Below are 25368 nucleotides of genomic sequence, written 5' to 3'. Positions count from 1 at the left end.
ATGACGATGTGGTGAAGGCGCCAGGATGCCCGCCTGAGGGTTTCGGTGGCTCTCCCTTAGCTGGGACTAAGACCTTTTGCCAGCGCGACTACTGCGCAGCTCCAAATATGGTGGCGGGGCGGGCCAGTAGAGGCTCTAGATGCAGTGGCGGAACCTCCGCTCCACCCGCCCGGCGTCCTGCTAGGGGAGGTTGAGGGCCGGGATCGTGGTCCTGGGGGCGACTGTTGAGGTCCACTCTGCCTCCACAGCAGTGGCGGTAATCTACAAGGCTCCGATCTAGAGCCGTGCGGCGGCTGTCGGCGCCCCGCTGAGACTGCCTTGAGACGGGACGGGCGCACTACGGGGAGCCTCCGGTGAAGCCTAAGAACCGCGGGGCCGCAGCGGAGATAATAAGGTATAGCTGAGGGCTGAGACGGATCAGCGTTTGAACCCTGCAGTGCGAGAGAGACTTGGGGCGAGAAGAGCGCTGCGTGACCCGCTCATGTGTCCAGAGTATGGGAGATTGTGGACGATGCTGAATAGCCCCCCTGCATACGGAATACCGTCCTGAGGCTGGTCGCTCGCACTGGCCCAAAGCAATCGCCACCTGGGCTAGTTTTCTCTGCAACAGACAGTGAGTGAGGCAGATGCTGAAAGTGAGGGGCAGCTGTAGTCAGGCGAGAGGATTCCTGTGTTCTCCTCCCCATCACTGCTTCATTGTAAAGGCCTGAATACCCTGTGACCCATCGGGACTGCATCTGAGGCAATAATCCCTGGAATGTGGGGTGGCAGATTCAGTAGCTGACCCGGTGATTCTTTGAAAGACGGCGAGGGGGACACAGCTGAGCTGCGTGATACCGCTGGAGGTTCTGATGGTGCCGGTGCTCCACCCTGCTGTGGATCTGCGGCTTAAGGGGGGTTCCCCCTCTTCCCCCCTCCGGGCCATCGGTCACGCCGAGAGTGGGAGTGTCCTGGGTGGGGTTTTCCCCGCTGCAGTGACCCCAACATAAGTGTTCCGAGAGGCGGGTCTTAAGTAAGGGGAGCTGGTGACGGATTACGTAGTGTTTACCCATGATGGCGAAAGATAAAGGCCCCAAGACGACCAAACAGGGAGGATGGACCGTTATACAAAGGTTCTACCCGTGGCCGCTGGGGCAGAGGGGGGCCTAGCCCCCCGTCCAGAAACGGACGAAATTCCGAATGCGATCCGAGCCTCCCGTGAGAGTATGGAGGGCAAATTGGCGGAGGTGTGGAGTGAAGTCTCACTTCTGTGCCAAGACTTACGAGCGAGTGACGAAAGTGGAACAACGTGTCTCAGAGCTCGAGGACACCTCAAGAACCGCCAATAAAGATGTAAAGGATCTTCAGGCTGCAGTGAAGGAGGTGATATTGAGGGTAGACTATGCTGAAAACAGGGCCCGAAGAAACAACCTGCATTTTGTAGGATTTCCGGAGAATGCGGAGCGTGCTGACCCGGGTCATTTTCTCATGACTTTTCTTAAGGATGCCCTTCCTGCTGTGCAGTTCTCATCCTGCTTTGTTATAGAAAGCAGGATGAATCAGACAAATTGCTTCGGTTAAAAAAGAAGCAAATAAGAACAGACCTAAATGGCCATTTCTTACTTTAACATCTTAGTGAAGGCACCATTCCAGGGGGCCTACAAATAAAGAATATTCCGGTTATTTTTACTGAGGACCCTATTTTCAAAAAGGGCTTTAGTTTCATTGAGACGAAATGTAGTAGGGACCTTATGGTCCTTACTGTTGAAACAGCAGCCAGAATCTCTAAAAAAGAACTAGAGGAAATAGCTCAGCTTGAATCTGAAATAAATAGCAATCCGACTATAGCCGATGCAAAGGCACTATTAGAAAAAGTGGCCAAAGAAATTCAGGAGTTTAAAGATTTCACCGTTACACAAAAAACCAATCAGTTTGAAAAGGACAAAAAAAACTTTTCTCTTGACAACGTATATCCATTTCTGCAGACAGACTTTTATGCTAAAATAGACTCTAGACGTTACTTATCAGACAACCGAGGTAGGTCACGAAATCAGTTCATCACGTTCTCGGATACATCCTCTTCGTCTGGCGGTGACAGTGACAATAGTAACAGCAATAATAGACCAAATAGGAACCGGAATTGGAACCAACATCAGCAAGTGGAGAAGTGCGGCTCAATGGTTAGAGGAGGCATACCCGGAAGCTGAGGTCAGACCTGGGACCAGGGTTCAATTCCCGACGCGGCAGGGTCTGAGCCCAAGTGTCCACGGACTCGATAATTCTCACTTTGGTGCCTACTCGAATCACGGGTTCACACTCTGCAACTCTGGGCAATAGCTTGCTTAATCTCCACTACGGCCCCCCGCGGCGGGATGCCTGGCTTTCACCTTGGGGATGCCCAGTACGGGTTATCTCACAGGGAAAAGCCAGGACGGGTTCCCAATGCAAGCGCCGGGACACCCCGTTGGGGTAGCCGTGCGCTATATAAGATACACTAAAAAATAAAAGCCCAAGTACAATCTTCGAATGCTTTTTTAGGGAGAGGACAAACCAGACCAAGGGCCAAAGTAAGATGGGAAATGACAACTCGCCGTCAACATTACAAGAACTAGCAGTCTCGTCCATCTTCAATCTCTCTAAAAGAATTCTTACTGATGCAGAAGAAAGTATCCTTTCAAAAGGGTTGTCATTTGTTCCCTCCAAAAGAACCGATTTCGTAAGGATGAAGACTGAATTTATAGAGTTTTGTCGAAAGTTAAGACTAATGTTCTTTTCTGAAAATCCGACTCCTTTTCCAACTGAGGTCACTGGATTGCGAAAGAAATCAACATTTTGTCCAGCTGGTCACAAAATTCCTAAAGAAATTACCACATTTGAAAAAAACGTGCTCTCAGCTATTTCTGAAATGGAAAAACAACGGAAGTATGTGAAATTTAACATCACAAAAGAACAAACCAATGCCTTAACAAACCTAAGAAATGATCCTGCGGTGACCATCAAACAGGCAGATAAAGGCGGTGCCATCGTTGTTTGGGACACCGTGGACTATACCACCGAAGTATTGAGACAACTCAATGATCCAATCTGTTATCGCAAAATTGGGAAAGACCCAACAATGGAACTACATTATCAATTCTTTCGCCTTATTAAGGATGGATTTGAACAAGGCTTTATAGGCCCTAAGGAACTGGAATACCTTCAAAATAAACATCCCAAGGTACCTTTGTTTTACATCTTGCCGAAGGTCCATAAAGATTAGAACAAGCCCCCAGGGAGACCCATCGTGGCAGGATGTGACTCCCTACTTGAACTAATCGCCAAATACGTCGATTGTTTTCTGAAACAGTTTATGGTCCAAGTATCCTCGTATCTACAAGATACAACCGATTTCATTAACAAACTGGAACAAGTTGAGTTCAAACCAGAGAGGGACGTACTGGTCACTCTAGATGTCACCTCTCTATACACCCAAATACCCCAGGATGAAGCGGTGGCAGTTTTAACCCACTTCCTGGAGTCAAGATCTAGACCAGTACGAGTACGCACCAAATGTTTGGTGGAGTTAGCATCCTTTGCCTTGAGAAAGAACTATTTTTGTTTTGGGAAAGACTTCTACTTCCAAGTTAAGGGAGTCGCGATGGGCTGCCCATTCGCCCCGGAACTGGCGGTGCTGTTCATGTCATTATATGAAGATACGTATGTCCACAATAACAACCCGTTTAAACATCACATTCGAACGTGGCTACGTTTCATAGATGACGTTTTCATGGTATGGACAGGAGGAGAAGAAAATTTCAGATTATTTTATGACTGGCTTAATGCTAGAACATCGGACATTAAGTTCAGCATGTCCCTCTCCGAAAAGAAGATTTCATTTTTGAATGTTGAAGTTTTTCCATTTGAAGGCAAACTAGCTACATCATTATTCATAAAATCAACTGATCGAAATAAGGCCCTCCTTTTCTCAAGTAATCACCCGAGAAGCCTTAAAGAAAATTTGCCTGTTGTTTATGGCATTTTTTGCCCATGTGGACTCCTATACATTGGGAAAACCAATCAAGAGATTCGTCAGAGAATTTCCCAACACAAGTCAAGGTTAAAGAATAAAGTTGAAACAGCTCCGCTGGTGAATCATTGGACGAGATTGAACCATCAGATCAAAGATCTGAAATGGACCATTATTTCTAAAGTTGAACGCGACCCACATGGAGGAGATTGGGACTCCAAGTTATGTAAAAGGGAGGCACTCCTCATTGTGAAATTTGATACGGCCATTACTGGTCTAAACAAATTGTCTGAAATCTAAAAGTTGTAATTCACCATCTCCTGTGATGCATTTCATCATTTTGCATGGATGAGCCTAGCACGTCTTTATATGCTACAATTTCCCCCCCCTTTTGAGATATATGTAGATTGTAGGTTTAATACCAGGGTCATGCCACAGTCTGGAATAGTGTCTTATTGCCAGGGATTAACGCATTGAAGATTATCCCCGCCCTGGGGCGGGACCCTGAGGCGTCAGGACATAGTTTAAAAGCATCAGATTCCTTAGATTGCCAGCATTCCTTTATTGCGCATGCACGGGAGACTAGTGCTCCCCGTCCGTTCATCGATCACGTCGAGAGGTTAGACTTCTTCCTGGTAAACCTCCTCACACTTTGTTAATGTTTTTCATGGTTCGCTAACATACATGCGAAGACGCTACGACCTCGTAATTATTTCCATTCTCCTGGATTTTAGCCTTGTGAGACTAGGAGCGCTGTTAGTTCATAACGCAGCCCGCTACATTTGTTTACATCGGAGGCTTCATTCCCCGCTTTGTATCGTCACAGCGCATGCCCGAGGAATCAGTGCTTCGAACGACGCTGACCGGGCACTCCGAGTGACTGTGCCGATTTTCGGTAAGTTCACTGAGTTTGCTACTTGTCACGGATTAAAAAGACTGCCCCTTTTGATTCGAGTCCAAGACTCGTTTGGTTGTCAACTTAGCGACACTGAAGTCTGCCAGCAGATCTTTTTACCCATCCTAACATTTTCCTCACGCCCCCGAGGTTTCCCTTGGTTCCCGAATTCCGTTGACAAACCTACATGCCCGTGGATGACTGACCCAGGGCCACTTTCAATAGGTAAACTACGCCTTTTTGAAAAATTAAAACCCTTTCCTCTGTATACCCACACACGTTTTCCTTTTAAACACTATAACACGTTTTTCCTCTTATTTCTTTCAATCTTGTAGGAAGCCTTTTATCCTGTTATAGGCTCTCCCTTGAAATCGCAGAGGATAAGCTGTGTGTGTGGTTGGTGGTTAATGCTCATGAGTTTGGTTACGCTTTCAAGCAGTTTTACATGTAGGTCTTATGTTTTCTGTTTTTTTCAGAATTTTCTTGGCCCTGAGGAGAATCCCCCCTGAATCAGGGATTCAAAACGTGTAGGCCTTTGTTTTTTGGTCTGCTCTTGTTTCTCAAGTGTTGATTTATACCGCATTTTGAGTGAATCTCTAGTACACAACCTTTATGATATGTTTTTTGACAATATGTATTGTTATTGATTGTTTGGAGTGTACTGTCTTTTATAATTAGTTTTGAAAACATTTCATATAGACCAAGAGAGCAATTCCCTCCTTTTTGTTTCCCTCTCTTCCACTTCCGAAACTGGTACATTCGTTAACCCAGTTATGTGGAGTGGCTGGTATGAATGCATGTATGTAAGTTGAATGAGTGTGACATGCCTGACTGAGTGTTGATGTGTTTATATTTCTATTGTGCTGTGTCCAAGTGTTTTTTTATAAATGTATTATATAGTGATCGAAAGGATCTATTTGTTATATTTCTCAAATTATCTCGAATAAACAGCTATTAAGTAGCCTAACCCAGTTTGGAATAGTTTTTCTGCTCTGGTTGTGAATTGTTGCTTTGAGATTTAGTTATCAGTTTTGGCATATCTTTTGTTATTTTGTTCTAGAAAGGGCACATAGGATGACCGGGGTTCGGCCACCACTAGGGCCTGGATCGAGGAACGGCCCCGGCTGCAACGTGGGCCACTGACTCCTGCTCCCTTGTCCGCCTCAAGGTCACAAAGCCGTGGTTAGGAGAAACCTCGGGCGAAGAGACGGAAACGAGTGATCAAGCGCCGGACGCCTGCCGGAAGTACGCCGGGAAGGTCCCTGAGACCCAGGAACCAAACAGCCACCATGTCAAACTCAGACGACGACACAGCCCTGGAATGCGCATCAAGAACCTCCTCACAGTCCGGAGCCCATGGACAATCTGATCAATCGGAGAACTTTGATCCCCGGACTTCGGAGGCGACACACCCTCTTCAGGAAACCATTCAACAGCTGGAGGCTTCGGGCTCGGGTCCCCAGGATGGGGATCCATGCTCGCAGCAGCACCCAGGTATTGGCGAGGAGGAATGAAGCTATGGGGCCAGACGCCCTACAAGAGACGCTGTATTGTCCCAGAGGGCATAGAGGACATTTGAGACTTTGCTGAGAGACAGGGAAGTAGACAGCAAATTGTTGTTTTCTTTTCTTTCTGTGGTGTGGGATAGTTAAATGTGTGGGGGAGGGAGGGTGGGCTACAGACCTCTGGGTGAGTTTACCAACACCAGTGTTGTCATGTTGACAAGTTTGGGAGTGGTGGGGGTGCCTACAGAGTGTGGGGAGGGGGGTATGGCAGGCGTTGACTTTCATCTTGGGTTATGTGTTCGGGATTTTGTTTTGAACAAAAGCACAAATGTAGACATTGAAGACAGGTGGTAGACTACTCGAACGGCAAACATCAAGACATTGCAGAAGCAGCAGCAGTGAGGAGGGGGTGGAAGACTCGCAAATGGGCTGGGCATAGTGCGTCACAGAGATGACTACTCATAATATGGGAATGTATTCGATCCTATCCTGGAATGTGAACGGGATGGGGAACAAGGTTAAGAGAAGGCTAGTGGCAGCATACTTTAAAAGACTGAAACCTGATGTTATTCTCCTACAGGAGACTCACTGAAAAGGCACCCAGTGTGGATTCTTAGGAAGAGGTGCATATAAAACGGTGGCTCACGTGGGATTCTCCACAGGGGCACGATGTGTGGCGATCCTCATAAGGAAAAACCCGCCCTTCAGACTGGAACCCACATGGACAGATTCAAACAGTACATATGTAGCGGTCAAGGGAGTATGGAATAGAAGACACATAACATTTATTAGTGTGCACGCACCACCCAAGCTCCAAAGACAAACAATGGAAAAGCTTGCAGCTATTTTACTGGAGGCAGGCTCCGACGCATACATAATTGGGGGAGACTTCAATGATGTGATGGACTACACGTGTGACTGCACAACGGTCCCATTAAGGGTTCTCATAGAGACACCGCTCAAAAGGTTTGCAGATACACTGGCACTCACAGACATATAGCGTAGACAACATCCCCAGGCTAGAGCTTATTCCTTTTATTCAGGGGCACACAAAGCCTTTTCCAGGATAGATTACATACTTGCACCAGCGAGTGAATTGGGGGAGATATACAAAATAGAAAATTTGGCGAGAGGCTTGTCGGATCACTCGCCTCTGTGGCTCACAGTGGGTACCCGTACACGAAGACAGAATGGGGAACGGAAACTGAACCCTTGGGATCTTAAGGACCCCCAGGTTGCCAGGGTGGACACAGAGCTGTATTTTAGGGAAAATGCAGGGTCGGTGGACTCGGCCATTACACTATGGGAGGAATACAAACCAGTACTACAGGACCGGGCGCAGAACATTATAGCACAAAAAAACGGAAAGCGGAGGAGGAGATGACAGGGTTGGAATCCCGCTTGCTACAGCTTAAAACGCAGGTAAGTACGGATACTGATCCCTCCCTGCTACGTAGCCTCCAACTCCTCAGACAGGAATATTTCACACTAGCCAGAAGGGATGCACAGCAAGTGATACAAGCCATGCACCGGCGTCTGTACGATGTGGGTGACAAGACAGGCAGATTACTAGCGTGGCTTAGTAAGAAGGAGCTCGACAGTAGATGGGTGACGACGATACAGGCGGAGAATGGACATACTCATCTGACCCCAGTCGCAATAGTCAACACCTTTGCAGACTACTATGAGACCTTCTACAACCCCGTGACTTAGCGGAGTTGTCGCAGATTCAGGCGTATCTTAGGGCGATCGACCTCCCCAAGCTAGACGATAGTGAGGCAAAGACGTTCGACAACAAGATCACAGTAGAAGAAATAATGGCAGCCGTTGGCCAGTTGAAAACTGGGAAGGCCCCAAAGCCCAATGGACTACCCCCAGAATTCTTTAAGCAACATCCAACGCTCTTTGGCCCCTACCTCCTCCAGTTATACTTGGAGGCGCATGAAGTGGGAAGCCTCTCAAGAGACTTGCGGACAGCCACGATCGCAGTAATCCCTAAACAGGACAAGTCAATACAGGCATGTAGCTCGTATCGCCCCATTTCTCTTATACACGTGGAAACTAAGATACTGGCCAGAATATTAGCAAATAAACTCACAGCCGTAATCACTAACCTCATTCATAGAGATCAGTCTGGTTTTATGCCCCGAAGATCGACGAGGGTTAACCTGAGGAGACTACACAATTGGTTGGAAGTGGTGAATAAAAGGGATGTACCGCATCTAATCCTATCCCTTGATGCCGAGAAGGCATTTGACACAGTCCACTGGCTTTTCCTCATGTCTGCCTTGGAAGAATTTGGGTTTGGTCCGGTATTTCGATGCTGGGTTGTGGTTCTCTATGAAAGACCCTTGGCAAGGGTTAGAGTTAATGGGGTAGTGTCACGAGAATTCCCGATAGGTAGGGGTACCAGACAGGGATGCCCACTATCTACCCTGCTCTTTGCCCTGGTTCTGGAACCACTTGCCTGTGTGATCCGAACGTACCCGGACATAACGGATTTTAGGAGTGGTGTGACGGAATCGACAGATGAACGCATATCTTTATATGTCGACGATATATTAATTGGCACGTGAGGGCATAAAGTAACTAGGGATCTACGTCACAACAAATATGACAATGGCACTGACTCATAATCTCTACTGGGTACTCCGGGAGTTCCGTGCCGATGTGGAGAGATGGAAGACCCTACCACTGACATTATTAGGCAGGGCGGCACTGTACAAGATGACAGTGCTCCCAAAATTCCTTTATGTACTGCAAAATACCTATCAGATAATACCGGCTGAGGTGTTCAACAAGATTGATGACGTGCTAAGGTCATTTCTCTGGGCCGGGAAACCTCTGAGGATAGCACTGGCGACGTTACAATGCAACCAATATAATGGCGGTATCTCCTTGCCAGATCTCTGTGCGCATTATTGGGCAGCCCATCTGGTTGTGGTGAATGACTGGCAATATGTAGGGAGGGATCACCCTACGTATGTACTTGAACACGCACAGTTCATTAAGCACCCATACACACATTATATATATGGGGGGAAAGACACAGCACAGTTACTGAAGGCGACTCGGATCGTGGTCACAGCATGGAAACAGACTGAAAGACAGATGAAATGGGAAAGCCGGATCACCAGGGAAACCCCGCTTTGGGTGGGAAACAGGTTGAGGGAAATCACAAAATTGAAAGGCTTCCAACAATGGGACCTGCTCGGCATTTCACACCGCAGGGACATACTATATCATAGAGAGCTGGTCACTTTCACATATCTTCAGGCCGAATGTGCGATGAACAAAACTCAACACTACGAATATCTGCAGCTGGTTCATGCGTGGCAGGCGCAACGTATAGACACCACTGACATCCCTGAATACGCACCTTTAGAAGGACGACTTCTGATGGGGGAATTAGTAGAGAAAGCGGTTTCCTGGACCTATCGAACAATCATTAACAACAAGCCTGTTACACTGCAGAAGAGGCGAACAAAATGGGAGTCAGACCTAAGGGGCGATGGAGGACTTAGATTGGGAAATGGCGTTGATACATCCCAGGGAGGTGGCCATTAAGTTGCGCCTCAGACTGATTCAATTTAAATATTTGCATAGAACATATTATGACAGAGCGCGTCTGCATAGGATAGGGAGGGCAGAGACGCCGGACTGTTTGCGTTGCAGGACGTCAGTGGGTACGTTTTTGCATACGGTGTGGGAATGTCCTAAGATTCAACTGTACTGGGCCACCATGTTGGAGGAGCTGGTAGCTAGTCTGGGTGAGACAATGCCATTGAATCCGCAGTTCATTCTACTGAGAATATCCACTGAAATTGACCTCCTCAAACCAAAGCTGACCCTGATTCAACTAGGTTTGGTGGTGGTGAAACGTGACCTGGCCAAGGCATGGGGGGCGGTGGCGAGTTTGTCTCTGGTGGACTGGAAAAAGAGTATGAATATGTATATGTTGGGGGAGAAGACGACTTATAAAGCACAGGCTGTCCTAAAACGTTCTGGAAAATATGGAAACCGTGGCTCACACACTATGGACTCACGCTCTCTGATTCACAATGATGGTCTAAGATGGGTGTATGGAGGGGGGAAAAGAGGAGGCCCACAATGATGTGCTGGGGTGAGATACTGTTATTTGATTGTTCACCACTGCTATGGGAATATGAAGTAGGTGTCAAATGGAATATGGTAACGAGTTTTGCTAATGAACAAGGTCTATGTAATGCAATTAAGGAAATACCAATAAAAAAAATAAAAAAATGCTCCTGGCATCCAGCTAAGAAACCTATAATGACCTTCCTAGGTTTTTTCGGAGCCTCTATAAAGAGCCCTTGGGAGTTCTATTTACATGTGGCCAATCTACCTACATATAACCAGAAAGTACTTAAATGGAGAAACTTCAACTGAACAACCAACACATACCCCAAGAACAGAGATAAATATTTGATGCACCAGTATGTTGATAAAAGTGGTCCACGATCTGCTGCTGTGCAGCCCTACAACCTCTTTTTCATGCCATATCAAGTGCCTAAAACTGGTGACTCTCCCAATACAAATGCATGAGACGATTTGCGAATAAAATATTTTGGAATGTCTGTTATTTGAATGATTGTAATGCAAATTAACAAGCCACAGAAAATAGTACCAATGAAGAATAAACATATTGTCTACTAGATAATGTGTCAAGGTTCGACCCATAACAATAGTTGCTTTTGATATTTTCTTAAACTACTTTTTTAGCAGGCTATGCTTGCAGAAGAAAAACGCCTTAACAGTACGAGTCTTTGCTGAAACCCACTTAGAAACAGAATTAGCATTTATGAGGATGGCTGAAGACTTACTAGCAATATAGAGGATCCGAGGAGTAAAACATTTTCACTTTGAACATTGACCTGACCAAAAACCATAATGTAAAAAGTAGTAGTTTGGATGTTCCGACCACTAGTATCTGAGACAGACAGTCACTCCTGCATGGCATAGGAAGATGCAAAGTATAGTTTGCAAAGGTAACAGAACACTTTGTAAAGCTATGGTAATTTAAGTGGCACCTTACCTTAAGAATTCAATACCTCACCTTTCCAGTCCAGTCCACCCGCTAGCATTCAGATGCTGAACGGCAGTAGTGCCCGGTCATATGGGAATGCTATTCTCTGACTTGTTGTAAATATTAGCCCACATCACATCATACTCATCTGTGAGCTTCAAACCAGACACTTGTACTGGTGTTTTGACAATGTTCAGGTTGTAAACTGTCTCCTGCTGCATGGGGCGCTTCTATTTTTAATAATTCCAATACAAGCCAGGGTGTCGCCAATATCAAGGACTCAAAACAAAAGAGGCTAAACTTTGTACATTGATGTTACACAAGGACAGAGAGTCTTAAACACTTTGTTCAGGGGGCGGAAAACAGCCCAAGTCATTCAGTACATGCAGCCAGAAATCTTCACTGTACCTGTTTACACTCTAATGGAGTTTGGTTAGATTACCGTCAAACTAAGCATGCCTCCAGTATACACAATTTAAAGAATCACAATTGAGAAGAGACACCACCAAAAGAAAACTGCGTACACGTGTAGATAATCCCCCAAAATGTGATCAAAGAAATAAGTGTGCTGTTAATGCTGGGGTGAGTTACTATGAATGGGGTGACCTGTGAGACCACTGGACCTGGGTATTTATATTGTACAACAAATAAATGGTCACAGTGGAATTCTTTACATTCCAGCTTGAAGGAGACAGATTTCAATCATGCATGTAAACAATTTAACATCACCACAAAGAATCAATGAATAATTGTGATTTAATTTTGATCACAAACATTGGAAAAGGTAAGCATGAATAAAATGGATAATACAATAAATGTACAAATTAGAATCATGAACTTGGTGCTCAAGAGGAAAGGAAAGGGAAGGGGGTGAGTGTTTAGGAAGGGTTGCGCGATGATGCAAAGGGAGGGAAAGGTATTGTGTTGTACGTACATCCCAAGATTGTAGTACCTATCCGGCCTATTAATTGACAACAGAATGTAAAATAAGACAATACATAGTAGGTGCAGATACAAAATCTCGGTCATCTGTATTTGCTATACAACAAAATATGTCCATGTTTCGACCCTGTAATCATAAAGGTGACTTCAGCGTTATTGGGGGGTCTTCATCAAACTTTTCCTCACAGTTGAAGTCCCTGATTCACAACACCACAAATAATGTTTTGGTAGATTCATTGTGAGCTTTTTCAAAGTATCACACCTCTGTCTTCTCCTACCTTACACACTGTATCAATATCCCATGGAAGAATGGTTCTCAGATCAATAATTTCACAGGATATACCCAGTTTTTCTTGAGCCATAGTTGCCACTTCCCTAACAACATGTACCTAAAAGAAAAAGAATCAGTGCTTTTGGTCAACAGCCATTGCAAACAACAACAAAAAAAACGTTGAATTACTAATACTGAGATAGTTTGCAAAGATCAAGGACTATTGTAAAAACAATTCAATTTAATTGTATGTTTTTATTTTCATTTAAAAATTAGTTAATGTGCATGTACAGCAACAACGGCAAACTACAGTTTTTGGTCACTGTGACAATTATTGATAATGTGAAAAGGGTAGCTGAAGATACAAACAAGTTTATCATATTTCGGATAAACAGTATATGCTTGTATGAGCTGATAAACCACTTTATTTATTAACAAACATTCTGTAACTATGAGATGTCTAGACTAACATCTTGCAGGTAATTTATATATCCTTCAATAGTGGCGGTGGTTTGTACTACATTATCATGCTATACTGTTCAGAAAAGGTAATTGACAAAATATAGCTCTTGCTTGACGTTCATACATGAACGATTCTACAATTCTCGGATTCCTTATGGCTAAATGTTATGTCGGGTATACTTGTACAGTGCACTAATCATCCATGACGGTATCCAGGCGTTTCAGCAGGTGAGCGGGCTTATTATCACTGCGGAGACAGGTCTTCAGCTACTTATGGAACTCAAGAAATGAGGAGGAGGCCCTAATGTGCTGGGGGAGGTTGTTTCATGTTTTGGGTGTGATGTAGGAGAAGGAGCAACATCCTGCTTTGTTTTTGTGAATGCAGGGAGTGTGTGCGAGTACAAGTGAGGTAGAGCGTAGACATCTGGTTGGCAATTGAAAGTGTATGAGGTTGCTTTGGTATGTTGGTGTGATGTTGTGCAGGGCTTTGTAAGCATGAGTGAGTAGTTTGAACTGGCTGCATTTGTAAATGAGGAGCCAGAGGAGTTCCTTAAGGTGCAGTGCATTGTGGGTGCAGCGTAGGTGGTCTAGCATGAGTTTTGATGGTCTGGAGTCTTTGTAGGATATGCTTGAAGATTCTGTCATAGAGTGCATTGCCGTTGTCAAGTCTGCTTGTGATGAGTGCTTGGGTGATGGCCCGTCTGGTGTTCTGTGGTACCCACTTGAAGATCTTACATAGCATACATAGGACGTGAAAGCAGGAGGAGCTCTCTGCCTTGACTTGTGTCATTATGGAGAGTTTGCCATCTAGGATGATTCCCAGCTTTTTAAAATTGTAGGCGTGTGTTGGTCCTGGCTCTGACGGCCAACAGGTGAAGTCCCAGGGGGAGGTCTTATTACAGAAGATCATAACTTCCGTCTTATTGGAATTGAGCAGGCAGTTTGTTCTCTTCTAGTCCGCTACCATAGTCGTGCCGTTGGTGAAGTTGTTTCTGGAGGTGGTAGTCCTGTCCAACAGGGAGAGGATGAGTTGTGTGTCATCAGCATATGAGATTAAGGAGATGCCTCGAAATTGAATGATGTTGGCTACCGTGATCATGTACAAGATCCCTGGGGACTCTACAGATCAGTTTCTTGGTTTCTGATGTGAATGGTGGCATACTAACTCTTAGGGTTTTTCCCGTAATGAAGGAACTGATCCAGTGGAGTGTGGGTTCTTGAATACCCATGTCATGGAGTTTTCTGATCAGAGTGTAGTGGGAGACGGAGTCAAAGGTTGCGATAGGTTGAGTAGGAAGAGGGTGTTACAGGGATTCTGCTTAGAAACAGAACTATGCCTGGTGCCAAGGAGCATCATTATACAAGAACTGAGTCACCATACCACATCAGTACCTATGGGCCCACATACAGACTTGCTCATAGTGATTTACTTGCTCTCCTGTTAAAGATTGCAGGGATTTATTAGCATGAGCTGAAAGCCATTTTTGTACTTGGCAGCCATTTTAGGTAGCCATGTGCTCGCCATGTGCTGTTTGTCTCTTCAGAGCCTTGCACATGCTCAGAGAGGTCTAGCTAGTAGAATGCACCTGCTCCTACTATATAACTGTCAGGATATTTTTGCTGATGTATGGAGAAGTAACTCTCCTCCCACTTTGTTGAGCAAGCAGATCTTGCATGGCCATATTAGTCATTTTGCATGCTTACATGAGCCAGGACCTACCCATTGTTTTATGGTGACTATGTAACCCTAAGCATATATAAGTCCCCTGTTTTCTGTACTCCTTAGACTGCCTCATACAGTTTCTGAGGGTACTGTGTGACGTAGTCTCCCTCATCTGAGGTTAATAAATGTATTATTTTTATATTACAGCTTCTGTGCCAATCTCTTCTTTGTTGGTATAAAAGGACCAGGTTTATCAGTGAGACCCCTGCGAAGGTTTCTATTTTCTACACTTCTAATCTTTTCAGAGAAACAGGTAAATTGGCACCCCAGAACACAACACTCTAGACCTTCTCAGGGATCACGGTAGCAAGCCATCATCTTTCGTTCTCTCTCTCATAAGTATCCTCAATAAACAGAAAAGAGAACCGAAGAAAGCTTACAGACTGTACAGAATGGAAAACCCTGTCATTTTGAAAGACAGATCTGACTAAGCCTACCCTCCCTATAGAAACACAGTGTTATAATATAGATTCCTGGGATTAAGTGGGGGACCCCATACCTGGCATACATAGGTTGTACTTCCACATCTCAAGTAGTGGAGCTCTCTATCGCCTCCTTTGCTCTGCGAGAATGTGTCCTCTGTTTTCAAAACGGCAACTCCCAGCTTATATGATAAGAATTGCATGTTCTAAACAGCAGCAGGATGTTGCTATTATGTCTATGTGTTAGGGTCTGACAACAGAGAAAACAGAGCACATTGTTTATCAACCTTGTATGAAATGTTCAGTCTGAATCCCAGCAGAAGAACTAAATAACAAAACATGTGCCCCCTATTTGAAAAATAAATGTGTAGCACAAAACAAACGTGTTCTTTTTAAAGTGTGCCAAGCAAACGCTGACTATTATGTGCAGTTAGGCTAACATAAGGGAGAAAACACTGTGGACCTATAAGAAATATACGACAAGGGCTGCTGTTTTGCTGTGATTTAGGATGGTCATAATGTTGCTGGTGGCACCAATTGGTGCTATTTTAGTGCTGTGAGTCTCTCAGAAGTCAGATTGGTTGTGGTCCATAGGTGGTGGGTGAGAGTTGTTTGTTGATGGCCTTCTCCATCACTTTGGCTGGGTACATGAGCAGGGATATAGGACGGAAGCTGTTTAGTTGGTTTGAGTTTTTTTTTTTAGTAGAGCGTGGACTACTGCATGTTGCTAGTCGCCCAGGAATGTGGAAGAAATGAGATGGAGGTGTTGGTGATGTTGAAGGGGGGAGTTCTGATTGGGGAAGTTGTAGATGTGGAGAGGCATAGGTCAGTGGGGACCCCTGAGTGGGTGGCCCTTATAGTTGGAGCTGTCTCTTCTCTGGTGAGGGGTGTCCATTTGGTCAGGTGGTTGGCAAGGACTTTAGCACTGTCAGGTTAGTATGGGAAGTTTCTGTCAATATTGGTGATTTTTTGGAGGAAAACTTTGATAGGTCATTGCATAATTGTTGTGATAGGGGATGTTATTGACAGTTGCAGAAGATGTGGTAAAGTCTTTAATGATTGAGATCTCCTTACTTGCTGTGGTCTTCCTTCGGTGCATTCAGCTACAGCACGTTTCTTGGTGTCTCGTAGTTGCTTGTGGAAGCATCTGAGAGCAGCCTTCCAGGAGGATCTGTCTGCGGTTTCAAGGCTGATTCTCCATTTCTTTTCTAATTATTTGCAGTGTTGTTTTGATTCTCAGAGCATCTCTGTGTATTAGCTAGCTTGCTTGTTGAATCTTCTTTGTTTTTCAAGTTTGATGGGCATGAGGGAGTCTGGGCAGTTCCTGATCCAGTTGTTGAAGTTTGTGATATCCTGGTTGAGGTTATTCATGGGTTTGGTTGATCCATGGTGAGGGCACTGAGACAGTCTATTTTGGAGATTTTACCCCGGCTGATGCTGGTGAGTGTGTTTACTTGCAGATTGTCGATCTTGAAGTGGATGATGGAGTGATCAGTCCATGCGAGAGGAGTGGTGGCTATGTATTTGATGCTAATGCCAGTGGTGAAGATTGAGTCCAATGTAAATACTGCAATGTGTGTGGGAACAGGGGATGAGCTGGGTGAGGCTGATGTTGCCCTGGCTTTCGAGAAGTGCTGTGGAACAGTGGTCAGCCCTTCCTTCCAGGTAGAAATTGAAGTTGCGAAGCAGTAAGCAGGCTCTGGAATCTAAGGTAAGCCAGGCTACGAAGTCGTGATGAGGTTAGTAAAGGTGGTTTGCGGTGCAAGTGGTCAGTAGGTGAGAGTCCTGTGCAGGTTGAAGGGTATAGGAGATTTGTAGTTTGAAGTGTAGGTGTTCCATCAATCGAGCACTTGATGGATTCTTCTAAGATGACAGAGTCCTCCTCCAGGCTTGTGGTTACGATCCCGTCATGCGATCTTGTAGCCTTCAGCTATTGTGGCGTAGTCAGGTGCTGATAGGGCATTAAGCCAGATTTCTGTGAAGTAGATGAAGTCTGGTGCGTCTCTCCTTACTAGGCCCCAGAATTCAATTGCATGTTTGCTGCTGAGCTGTTGAGCAGCTGCATGTGAGTGAGTGCTGTTGTGTGGGTTTGTGGAGGGGTGGGGTGTTGGGTGGGGTTTTAGTTAGCATGTTTGGCTTGTGAGTGGAAGGCTGCATGAGAATCTGCAGTGGGAGCAGGTAAATACTCCTAATGTGTTATGTGGTGCGGTTCGGTAGCAGCGTAGTAAGCGGTAGCCAGGTTGATCCACCATAGTGTGGCTGTAGTCTGGGTGGTGAGTGGATCAGGGTTTTTGGAGCTGGGCAGTCCAGGCATAGACAGGCACAGATGGGTTTTGCCTTTGGAAGCAGCGCTTCTACTGTGCAGTTGTGCAGCGACCCCCATTAAGTTTGTTCTGGAAGGGAGGGGTGGTGCTTCTAAGAGCAGGAAGAAGAGGTAGGAAAGTGACATAGGAGGAGCAGGTAAGGAGTGGGGGAGGTGGCTGGTGGGGAAAAAGCGCAGTGGGTGAGGGGGCTTGAAACGGGGGAAAAGGAAAGGAAAAAATGGAACAAAGAGAAAGCTGCACAAAAAAAGAAAAGAAGCATAGAGAGACAACTGAAGATAAGGCACAAAAAGAAAAGCTGCACAAAATAGAAAAGCCAAAGCGAGAAGGGCACAAAAGGGAAAGTCATAAAAAAGCAGAGAACAGGTATGAGACTGAAGATTTCAGAGAGAGTGAGTGAATGAGACTCAGTGAGAAAGATGGCTGGGTGAAAAGAAAGAAAGAGGAAAGAGCACGGAGAGGTTAAAGTAGAAGCTTTGAGGCGAAAGCCAGGTCTGAAAGGGCCTAGACTGGTCGTAGCATTACATGGAGTCCAACACTACCTAATCAATGTCCGCAACATATAAAAATGATCCATTACCACTGCTTCAGCATTAAAGTGACATTCCTTATCATATGACTACATAAGAAACTGTACAACTTATTTTATTCATATATTTTCCCAATATACCTGTAACTGGAATTTGTAGCCCATCGAACTCAAAGGTACTTGTGAGAAGTTGGCCTGGCATATGCTGTCCACTATTCTAGTGGGCACCTTGCAGCAGTCCAAACGACCCTTATTGATGGTAGGTTTAAGACCTTTATAGAAAGCTATCCTAGTAGTAGCTGTGGAGAGCAGCCTTCAGGCTAAGTCTTGAAGGAATGTAAAGCAGCTTGTTTTACCAGTCTATAATCTCGTGAATGACGAAAGGAAAGGAGAACCACCCCAGGTACATGTATAAAATATATGTATTTATTCTAAACTCACCCCTCTAGTCTTTTTATGAGGCTAAAGGCAAAAGTACATTCAGTAAACTTAATTAGCACACAGTAAATTAGCACAATATACTTTGAGCCCTAGGGGCGTACCAAACCATATATTAAGAAAGTAGTATAAGAACCACGACTGTCATAGAGACAAGGCCTACATCCTGTAGAACCACTGGGGCCACCAGGAACCACTGAAGGTAGTGACACAGGGGACCCACAGCCGGGAATCACTATTAGCTTCAATGGGGAATGTCGTGGTTGGAATTTTAAAGATAAAGGACACTTAGAAGAGGACTTGGGAAAAACCCCTTTAAAACTAGGAGGTTCTAGAGTCAACACCCAGTGGAGCACCGGAGTACTCGAGTTACCTCACCCAGGGAAGCCGGGTGCATAGATATCTTTTCGTGTCGGGTTTCGTCATCGTTTTCAATGGCGATCTGCTGTAGATTGCTGCTGACCTCCAATTGGAAAGTGTCCGGGTGGATCAAAGCCTGGATCAAGGATGAGAAGAACCTCAAAGTAGAGGGGACAGAGTCTGGGTCACTTGCCAGTGACCAGGAAGGCGATGAGCGGATGCCCACCAATGTCTGGAGCTTGCAGGTGAAGAAGGTGAAGCTTGACTCTTCAGCCACGAAGACCAGGAGGCGTCCAAGACGACCAGGTGCTGGATTCAAGCTGTCCCACGAAGGATGTTGAGTGCTGCGGTGTCGGTTTCCGGATTGGACCCAACAAGCCTTGGCAACAGCAACCCACGCAGGAAGTAGAAATCGGCTACGGTGCAGGCCAGCAAGGTCTGAGGGACTCGCCTCGCGGTGGAGTGTCAGGGCACGGCTGGAGCAACCAAAGAAGCCCAAGGAAAAGTTATCTTCGAGGGGACCCACCAGTCGATGGACCAGGGATCGCGAAGGGGCCTCGAGCAGAAATGCCAGAAGCGGGCTCACGGAACATTCGTGGAGCGTAGACCCACAATCTTTGGTGCAGATGGTGCTCGAGGCTTGGACTACAATTAGCCCAATGCACAACTTTGGGAAAGCTCGGGAAGTCGATGCACTAGCAAATGTGCACGGTGTCCAGGAGTTCTGGTTTCACGTCACTCGTGAGGGCTGCGGGTCACAGCTTTGCTGAGATCTCGTGTCGGCATCCGAGAAGTCTGGAAGTCCGTGTCCTGAGTCACAAATACTTCGGAGTCCGGCGGGAGCTTCAGAAATGCAGACCGGCAAGATGCTTCTTTGGTGCCTGCTTGAGTCACTCCTTGACCCCAAGGGAGATTCTTCCGTTCTCTAGTCGATATAGCGTGTTGAAGTTCTAGGATTCAGCTTCAGAGTTTCATTCAAGTATAATCTAAAGTCCTAAGGACTGGGGTCCCTTACTTATACTAGGAAAAGGGGTTGGACATACTCTGGGGACCCACCTATGGGAGGGTCAGGAAAGAGGGGTGGTTACACCCATTTCCTTTGACAAGTTTCGCACCAGAGCAGGGGTTGAGTGCCCCTGCAACCGGTTTGAACTGGGGTATGCACAGGGACACCAAGTGTGCCCCCAGCACTGTCTGAAAAACATTCTCTGAATGCACCCACCCAGCCCCAATACCCTAAAGCCTGTCTGGGAGGTAGTTACGCCTCCCTGTGACAGGAAACCTATTGTCCAGGCCTCCACTGCCGGAGTTTCGTCCAGCAGCAGGAGGTCAGACCTGTGTCTGTGGTATCCATTTTGGGATGCCAGGGCTCGTTTAAACTATTACCGGGCAGACCAGTGTGTATGTCTTCTCCCGCTAGAAGGGTGGAATTCGACCCCTGCCGCCAGGACTGGCCGGGAATAGGATTCCAAAGTGTTTGACACCAAACATGACATGTTTCCATGCAGCCATTCCAAAGTTAGCATTTACAGCGAGGTTATAATGCACTTAAGAGTATATGGTCTGGCTGCATCACAGAACAGCTTCAGATAATAGATTCCGAAAGCTGCAGAGGGGTCCTGTTCATGCATGGGCACCCTCTCACACAAAACCAAGCACTCTGCCTTCAGGATTGATAAGGCCTGCCATAGGAGTGACTGATAGGTTTATATGTGTCAGTGATTAAAGGTAGATATAGGTAACCTAGATCTTAGTAAGGGGTGCATGCACCACCTTACCCAGGCTGCAGTAGCAGTCCCGTGGTGCCATTTTGGAAGGCTTCCCAGGGGTGGCATAACACATGCTGCAGCACTTGGTAGGCCTTGGGGGTACCTATGCCCTTAGTACCTAAGGTACCATATACTAGGGACTCACAAGGGTAATCCAGTAATTAATCTGGAGTGTACCTAATGTACAGGCAATCAATTTAGAGAGGAAGCAGCTAGGCTGGGGTCCTGAATAGCAGGGCCCCAGCCAGACTAAAGTCGAGAAACAGTGAAACACCAGCAAAAAGTGAGGGTAACCATAGTAAGCAGATCATACTCTCCTACAGTACTTGTTACGTGTTATTGAGCTGCCATCCTCAAAACAAACAATTCAATCTAGTAGACTCAGCCACGGCATCCACCTTGTACTACACATATAGCAAGAGACACAACTACAAACAGATAGGACAAAGAAGAGTCCAGTGAGATTTATCTCTGGACTTTAACACGCCCTCTCATATTGCTAAAGGAAATAAAGGAAAGCCAACACGCACCCTCTACTGAAGCCCCATGAGAAGACAAAGCACTCCCAACTTAGTGAGGAGGTCAAATATTATGTCTCCACCTCCCAGCTTGTAAAGAGGTGAAATGCAATCATATTTCTGGCAGACAGACATGCACACAGAATAGGAAAGCCCTCACTCCTGCAAGGAGGATCGACAATGAAAAGGAAGGCAAAGGACATGATGCAGCTCTCATACAATCTAGAACCCCACTCCATCCACTAGGAAAGGTTCACTAAGAGGGTCATAATGTTATAGAACTGATATTATTGGACAAATCTACTGTGCAAGGACAAAAGATGGAACTGCCTTATTATTTCTATGAAGCTTGAGTTTGTACAGGCAAACCTAGTGAACAAACATACTCAAGCATTCCTGAAACCTTGATATCAAGAGGTCCATATCCATCATTAGTGGACCTCTATAACTTGATCTAAACAATTCCCTCCACTGTGCTAAAGGTACCACGTATCATATTTAAAAGCGAGTCAGGGGAGAGCTCTGTGGAATCCCACACAAAAGTAGGTGTCAAGAATATGTATGGAGAGGAACAATTTCACACTGGTGCTGGTCTGATAGAAAAAAAGAAAGATCCATACAAAATCTATGTCCTGGGTACCAATTTCGATCAGCAACCAGCAACCAGATCCAACAAGATCCAGGTTAAGACTCTGCCTGTCAGGTTTAGCCTGAATTCTCAGGTCATTCAGCATGGAAGCAATTACTGGCCCCAAAGCAATCTAAGGCCACAAACCCCTTTACTATTTAAGACATTACCTAGCCTTGACACATTCCTTCAATGGTTTCAGCAAAACTTTCTCAACTAACTTTAAGTTGGAGGCGGTTAGAAATATGTCTGGTAGCAAGAATGAATGGTCCATTGAAGTTGTTTTATTAAGGGGCATGACTGCTGTGACTTTCAGAGGAGTGCATAAGACACTAAATGGCAATGGCCCTAGTTACCTAGCAGATAGACTCACCTGTTATCAGACTTCCAGATCACTCTGTTCAGGCTTTAAGTCTCTACTTCTGGTACCTCGTGTTAAGAAATACCACATAGGCGGGAAAGCCTTCTATTACCTAGCCACCTCCTAATGGAACCAACTTCCCAGCCACCTTCGGAAATGTCCAGACTACCAACTTTTCCATAAGCTCCTTAAAACCGAGCTTTTTAAAAAATCTTTTCCTTCCTAAACTGTTGCACCTGTGTGTTGTGGAGATACCCCTCTGGGGGTGATTCGGGCGCTTTATAAGTCACAAAAATAAATAAATAAATTGCACTATTCAAAACGACATTTACCGCTCTTCCCTGATGTATAGACACAGCACTATCACAACTTGGAGCGGCAAAGGCCTAGAAGGAACCAGATGGGCGAGAGCACTGTATTGTACAGTGAACTGCAATTTGTAGGCCGAGAGGAATCTCAGACTTCCTTTCGCTATACCCAACCCTGTCTAGATCTAGTAAGAGAAGAACCCAATAGAAGTAAGCACATCCATCCTTAATAACAGAGTTTTCACCTGGAAGTAGTAAAACCATTCCCCAGTCCTAACAGTTATGCAAGTCTAGCTAATCAAGTCTAATTCCAACACAAGGGCGGTAACGCGGCAGAGACAGGCAAAAGAGTTACAGAAATCAAGTACAAGCTACAGTACAATCCTTTCTATTTTTTTGGGAAAAGTTGCAAAGTTGATCAAAATCCTTAACTCGTGTCTTATTCTGATCAGACAGGGTATCATGTATCCCTTCCATTTCAGATCTGAGGCAACATCAAAATCCTGTAGCTGAACCAGGAAGAAAAATGTTACGTCATGGGAACCAGGCCAGCTGCACAATTTTGTATGTCTTGAAGGTGCCAGAAAGCATAAGAGTGAAGACCAAAATAAAGAGAAAATAGAACAGAACCACCTGGCCCACTGTCGGTCATGCAGGAATCAGAAGAAAAGGTAGGATTTTGTAGAGAATGCGAAGATGGTAGAAGCAAGACAAAGGTACTTTACTGATTTGAGTGTTTAGAGAAATGTGGTCAAGATAGATGCCAAGAATACAAATTTTGACAAAAGGAATAGGAGAAGGGTCCAAATTGACTGACCACCAGTCAGAAGGCAAGAGTAAAATTTCCTTTATCCAAAAATAATTTTCTGTTTGTCACTATTAAGTTGTAAGAAGTTGTGATACATTCAAGAGACCACAGCAATGACAAAGGAGGGGGGTTGTTATGTACATCTGACAAAATACAGTCCAGCCAAATGAGAAGCTGCATACTATATACTTAGAGACTACAGAAAAGACAAAGGAACTGATCAGCTGGACTAACAGAACAATGTAAATCCTGAAGGGGATCTGGCTAAAAGAGGAGTCTTAAGGGATCCCAAGCATGATGGGGAAAAGATTCTAACTAAAAGGGAGGAAATAAATGACTTAACTACAATTGAACATTTAAGATTTAATTTAATCCATTAAATTATCTTGTTAGAAATGGGGGTCTCTGGTTGGCATAGGGAGGTCTTCCTTATAAACAAAAGCAAAGTAAGGTTTTTTATTTGTTGGGGCTATACTCCTAGTCCCCTGGAGTTAGAATTATACAAAACAAATGGAGGAGTATCCCCAGGACGCAAAGGTCCTAGTGGCTTGAACTAGAGCGGGAAAGGAATGCAAGAAAAAGAAAAAAATGATTTTCTTTTTAAGAAACCCCTCACTCACCAACCTGGTTGGTGACATGCTTCATCATCGGGGTCCATCCGAGCGACCGAATGTCGCTCAGGTGTGCTTCGATGCCTGCAACTGCAGCGGAGCTGGTGATTTTCGTGAATTGGTGATAGTGAGATTAAAATAGTGTGCTACATGTACTCCCTCAATTCTTTATTCTGGGATCATGTGCCACTTCGAAAAGCAAAAAATAGGTACTTCTATTGGAGGTAATTGCCCAAAGAGTACCGTAATTACAGTGAGGATATGGTCAACATGTTTCAACCTTTTTAATCTTGTAGGTTTTCGTCAGGACCAAGTGGGTAGAGTCGAGAGGTCTGCACACGCTAAGGTGCACCCATCTCAGGCTCTGCTAGATGCCCGACCGTACACTCACGGTTTTGGCCTGCTTACATCCATTTAGAGTAAGAAAATTCTGAAACAAAAAATCAAAGCAAAACTGGTTGTATAATAGTACATTTCATTTCAATGAAGTGGTTCCGATTTTTTTCCACATAGTGCATTCCTTTTTTCGTCACCTATGGTGTTTTTGTGACGTATTTCAAACATGTGCGTTAATACCTCTTGTCCACTTTTCCAAACGCATGTGTGTGATGGGTGACATGCATTTCCAACAGGATGGACATATAGCCAGAGTTGTGTCCGCTGTGCCTGCAAGCACATGCTTTTATTTTCTATCCATACCCACTCAAATTCTCTATTCTCAAATCGTGGGTGTCAAGCGTTCTTGCCAACATTGGTGTGCTTTTATTGTGCTTATTCTCTGGTGAAAGTGTTGCCATTACCAGAGGCATGTGGTGCAGATGCATGTTTTTTTAAAATTACAATTGGTGAGAGAACAAAGGTGTCTTGTAATCGTTATTTTAAAAAGAGGTGTCTGTTTGCCGTTTCCATGAAATTCAAGGCGTTTCACACTCAACAAAGGTCTAGGACTTACTAAAAACTAACTGTAGTTGGGCCTTACGGATCCCATGGGGGGGCCTTTAGTGAGCGTTCTAAGGGTGATATGGTGGAGACAAAGTTTAAAAGTTACATGGCTGCCATGATTTATTTATTTATTTATTTAGCGATTTATAGAGCGCCTGGTGACCCGGAGGCATCCCCGCGCTATGAAATCAGTGGAGACCTGAGGGGAGGGGGAGGGATACTATTTGGGGAAAAGGAGAGTTTTCAATCTTTTACGAAAGAGGAGGTGACAGGATTCCAGACGCAGGCTGCGGGGAAGTGAGTTCCATCCTGAGGACGCTTTGACCGCAAAACGTCGACCCCCGGTGCATATCTTCCTGAATCTAGGGACAGTGGCCAGGCGTTCGTTGTCCGAGCGCAGGAGTCTGGGGGCCTTGTAGGGGGTGACCATGTCTTTCAGGACAGCGGGGCCTACCCCGTTGATGAGTTTATGGGCGGTGCACAGATGTTGTTATTTCACGGTAGCGTTCAGAAACATTACTCG

General features: G+C 45.3%; 1 protein-coding gene across 1 annotated transcript in view; it reads right to left on the bottom strand.

Annotated features, from left to right (window-relative positions):
* The window catches only part of BCKDHB (branched chain keto acid dehydrogenase E1 subunit beta), a 995115-nt gene that overhangs the window by 534072 nt on the left and 435675 nt on the right, over positions 1-25368 (bottom strand). Inside the window, exon 8 of the mRNA XM_086926548.1 lies at positions 12653-12763. Within this exon, the coding sequence (XP_086782674.1) occupies positions 12653-12763 (111 nt within the window). The remainder of the gene's footprint in view (positions 1-12652; positions 12764-25368) is intronic.

Source organism: Lissotriton vulgaris, chromosome 6 (genome assembly GCF_964263255.1).
Source record: "Lissotriton vulgaris chromosome 6, aLisVul1.2, whole genome shotgun sequence".
Classification (NCBI taxonomy): domain Eukaryota; kingdom Metazoa; phylum Chordata; class Amphibia; order Caudata; family Salamandridae; genus Lissotriton; species Lissotriton vulgaris.
The sequence above is the reverse complement of the archived record's forward strand: the minus strand, read 5'-3'. Positions and strand labels throughout refer to the sequence as shown.